At 35.1% G+C, this 4,575-nt stretch overlaps 1 protein-coding gene across 1 annotated transcript in view; it reads right to left on the bottom strand.

The window, feature by feature from the left end:
- Positions 1-2,935: 2,935 nt before the first annotated feature.
- The window catches only part of LOC107757986 (SAP30-binding protein-like), a 20,786-nt gene continuing 19,146 nt past the window's right edge, over positions 2,936-4,575 (bottom strand). Inside the window, exon 11 of the mRNA XM_016575606.1 lies at positions 2,936-3,617. Within this exon, the coding sequence (XP_016431092.1) occupies positions 3,436-3,617 (182 nt within the window). The 3' untranslated portion in view covers positions 2,936-3,435. The remainder of the gene's footprint in view (positions 3,618-4,575) is intronic.

Genomic DNA, 4,575 nt, shown 5'->3' on the forward strand with positions numbered 1-4,575 from the left:
AATTTTGAATTAATTAATCAAAAGTAGGTCATTACACTTAAATCAAATCACGATATGGACTAGTATCTGTAAATATTAAGCCGCAAAAGTCGATTTAAATATGAATCCTGCATTTTCTGCCTGTCTCTGTTAATGAATGGCGCAGACGCGCGGTTTCATTTACTACACAAACACACTGAAGTGCGCCTGACACTTGCGGTGATTTCAGTGTCTGCCGTCTCACTAAATGAGGATGTAAACACATGAACAACATCTCCAGAACTGCTCTGAGAGTCACTTCATGAGCATTTTAGCGTTTGATTTGAGTAAAACTAGTCATATCACATACACAGAACTGTAAAAGTATTCACAGCAACCCGTCAAAATAAAAGTCCGGTTTGATTTGAAGACATTGTGCCTATAACTATTTTTCAGTAGAATGTACATAGCCTACTACTACTACTAAAATGAAACAAACATAATTTTTTTAGGAATAATCACACAAAACATTTCTTCCATGTTTTAATAGTAAATCCCCTTTTGTTTGCCAAAAAATCTTGTTTGCTTAATTTTCAATAATTAAAAGATAAATGAGACATGCTTTTTAATTAATACAATTTAATTTAACTATTAAAAAGGAGTTGAGAAAAATTAAAATGGAAAAAACGGAATTTGGAAAAAAATAAAACAAAATTTAGGAAAAAATAAAATGGATTTCATAGGGCCCCTCTGCCTTGCCGCAACCCCCAGTTTGGCAACCACTGCTTTATTCTTTTAAATTGATACATTAATCGTGTTTATTATATATTTTTTTATTAAAGGGGTCATATGATGCTATTTTAAAGATCATTATTTTGTGTATTTGGTGTAACAGAATATGTTGAGTCAAATTATTATTATTTTTTAATCACCCTAATTAGATTATGAAGAATGATTTGTTGATCTTGTTTTCCCTTTAATACATACCTTCCGCAATATATTTTTCAATTACTTTCAAAAAGTGGTAGGGACAATATCGATCCTGGCAAAAAGTGGTGGGGACATGTCCCACCCGCAAATTACGCCTATGGATATAATTCATTTTGGGTAAATCTAACGGGCAGTCTTTGGTCTCAATGTATTATTTGTTCAGATGAAAGGATAGTACAACAAAGATATCGCTTTCCTCAGCGGACATTCAAACTAATGATTTATTGTGAATGAGATTGAGCTGAATAATGAATGCTGTATTAGATGCAGGTAATCACACTCGCTCAGTCCATAATAATACTCGACTCTACATAATTAGCTTTTAATACAATAAACTTTCAATGAAGCAACTCAACGTTCCTTCATTACTAGTTCTAAAGTGATGTTTTAGTACGAATTAGTAACAGATCTTGGGCTCAGCTGTTAAACTGTACTGAGATTTGAATCCATGGCAGAAGGAAGTAGTTCCGCACTAAAGTTTTTAAAAACACTTTGTTGTTTTATTTACACACTTCTGCCATCGAACTGTTGTATAAATGCAATATCACACTCGTAGCCATGCGATATGGCTGTATATCAACACACTGTGATTATGAATGGTGCTGATATACAGCCATATTGCACTGCTACGAGTGTGATATTGCTTATATATATATATATATATATATATTATTCAAAAAATCATCCAACATATTGCAGATAAGTTAAGCCATTTAAAGTAGCAAATTGGGGAATACAACACCATTCAAAAATTTAAGGTATTTTTTATTTAAAGAAATTAATGTTTATTCATCAAGGATGCATTAAATTGATCAAAAGTGACAGTAAAGACTTTGACAGTGTAACTATTTCAAATACAGGCTGTTCTTTTGAACTTTCTATTCATTAAAGAATCCTGAAATAAGCAGTACAACTGTTTTCAACTGATAATAAAAATTATATTTAATTATAATAATTATATTTTAAATTGTAATAGTATTTCACAATACTACTGTTATTACTATATTTTTGATCAAATAAACATAAGACACTTATGTTGAACAAAAGACTTCTTTCAAAAACAAACAAAAATATACTACAAACCCCAAACTTTGGAATGGTAGTGTAAATAATCAATTTACAGTTTCAAATAACTGCCACTTAGAGAAAAGTTTCTAGATCAAGGGTAGTAGGTTTGAACCCACAAACTTTTTATTACCAAGCCCAGATCTATAACCACTAGGCTGCACCACCACATTCCCAGCGGATGGTTTTAAATATGTTTTAAATATGAATGAGGGAAAATGGCAGCAATGAACCTCATTGCCCAGGATTTCTTAGCTTGAACGAAAGTTTGGATGGCTCTAGTTCAAAATGGAAATGCATCGGGTGAATATAAATCAGTGATCCATCTTGTAAACACACACCATCTTCAAAAAAAAAAAAAAAACATTCCTCAGCACTACCTGACATCACATCCTACGGCTGTTTCTTCATCCCAGAGGCAGATGCTTTCAGATTTGAATTAAACAAAAAAAAAAGCAGAGTGATTAATGAAACTAAATTCAATAGATTTGCAATTATACAAAAACCATTAATTTTTACACTGCTGAGCTACAGAGAAGCCAGAGTCATTTTATTATACACGATAAAAAATACCTACTTGCATTGCTAAAACAAAATAAAAAAATAGAAATGACAGGAAAAAAAAAACTGTAAAAATGGACTTGCACCAAAATATAAGACCCTTTGTGTCTTATAATAAATGCAATAATATAGTCAATTAGCCCCGATTAGTTGTTGTAATAAGATACTGAATGAATACTCTGGTGATGTTTAATTGGTGTTCTGTGTACATGACCAATCCAAAACATAAAAATGGAAACAGACTGTAGACAGACCAGATTGAGCATCTATCAAACACTGAATGATTATTGAAAAAAAAAACGAAAGAAAATTTGAATTTACTGATAAGCAATACATTATTGCAGGTTTCACAGACAGACCAGATTGAGCATCTATCAAACACTGAATGATTATTGAAAAAAAAAAACGAAAGAAAATTTGAATTTACTGATAAGCAATACATTATTGCAGGTTTCAGTTTTCATATGTCGGACATGAAAGGTCAGGTGACTTTACTGCAACAGATATGTATGACAGCTGCAGGATCGTTTTTACATACAAGAATTATGAATTCAATGGAAAACATCTGGGCAAAGACAACCAAGAAGTTTAAATCAAAGAATCAACCATCAGATGAATGCATTTGAAACAGCTAGTCAAAACCGAACACAGAGATGACTGATACAATTATGTCATTATAAAGCTATATCCAGAATTTTCACTTTCTGAAAATGAGATAAACACCATCTATTCCAGTTGCCAGACAGTTAAAATCATCTGTTGCTCAACTAAAAACAGCACAACTTGTTACATTTACATGTAGCACTGCCATTCACTATCAATCTGGCAACCTGAAGTGAAACAGCCCTGCCTTTTTTAGTGTCATTGCTTAGCTTTTTTGAGAATGGTTCCCACTGCAGAGATGACTGTGGTCTTGGTGCCGCTGACTGTTGTTGTCACAGAGACGACTCCAGGGAGGGTGGCAGTGGTGGTGGTGAGGAGGGCGGGTTGTGCCAGGGTCACTGGCACTGCTGAGTCCCACTTGCTCTTCCTCTTCTGAGCATCTGCTAGGTCATCAAACTCAGACTTACTATACTATAAACAAACATTAGTAAAGTGAAGGCTGTTGCCTATGGGTGTTTTCACACTTAAAGGGGCTATATGTAGAATTCAGAAACCCTTGCTGTTAGTGACACCGGTGACGGTAAAGTGTACTGCAGCCAGCAACTTATTTGGTCAAGCTTGCACTCATGCACATGAAACATAGAAGAGACTGAACGGATTCAGTGAACCGATAGAGTCACGGATTTTCCCAGCAAACAATCCCGAGAACTTCACATAAAAATCAGTCCACAGGCTTTCATTGACAGCCTAGGAAGTTGGGGAAAGTCAACATTTTTAAAGTTTCGTTACAAACTGTTCACACATTGTCAATAAAAAAAAGGAATTAATAAATGTATATTTTGTATATATAGCCCCATTAAAGGGGTCATATGATGCTATTTTAAAGATCATTATTTTGTGTATTTGGTGTAACAGAATATGTTGACATGCTTTAATGTTCAAAAAACACATTTTTCAAATACTGTACATTATTGTAGGTCCTCTATGCCCCACCTCTCTCAAACATGTCGTTTTCAACAAAGCCCCCTCCTTTGACAAACGCAGTCTGCTCTGATTGGCCAGCTGACCCAGGGCATTGTGATTGGCCGAACACCACAAGCACGCGTCGGAAATGTAACGCCCCTTACCATAATCGCGAGTGTAACAAAGTTCGTAATTCGGGAAGAAGGAGGAAGGAGGCGGGAACCGGCGAACATTTAAAGAAAACTTTAATAAAATAAACAAACACAAAATAGCGCCACAGCCCCTCGCGGACGACTGTCGCGCACAAACAAAACCAAAACACAAAATAAAACCCAGTCCTGGTCCTCTCTCGTCTTTCACTGTTGTCACTCCTCCTTTTTTTCTTCTGGAGCTCCTCCATGGGACTCGAGACCGGTGAGTGACGCAGGGGTCGCT

The sequence above is a fragment of the Sinocyclocheilus rhinocerous genome, unplaced genomic scaffold, assembly GCF_001515625.1.
Source record: "Sinocyclocheilus rhinocerous isolate Xijiao unplaced genomic scaffold, SAMN03320098_v1.1 scaffold1314, whole genome shotgun sequence".
Taxonomy (NCBI): Eukaryota; Metazoa; Chordata; class Actinopteri; order Cypriniformes; family Cyprinidae; genus Sinocyclocheilus; species Sinocyclocheilus rhinocerous.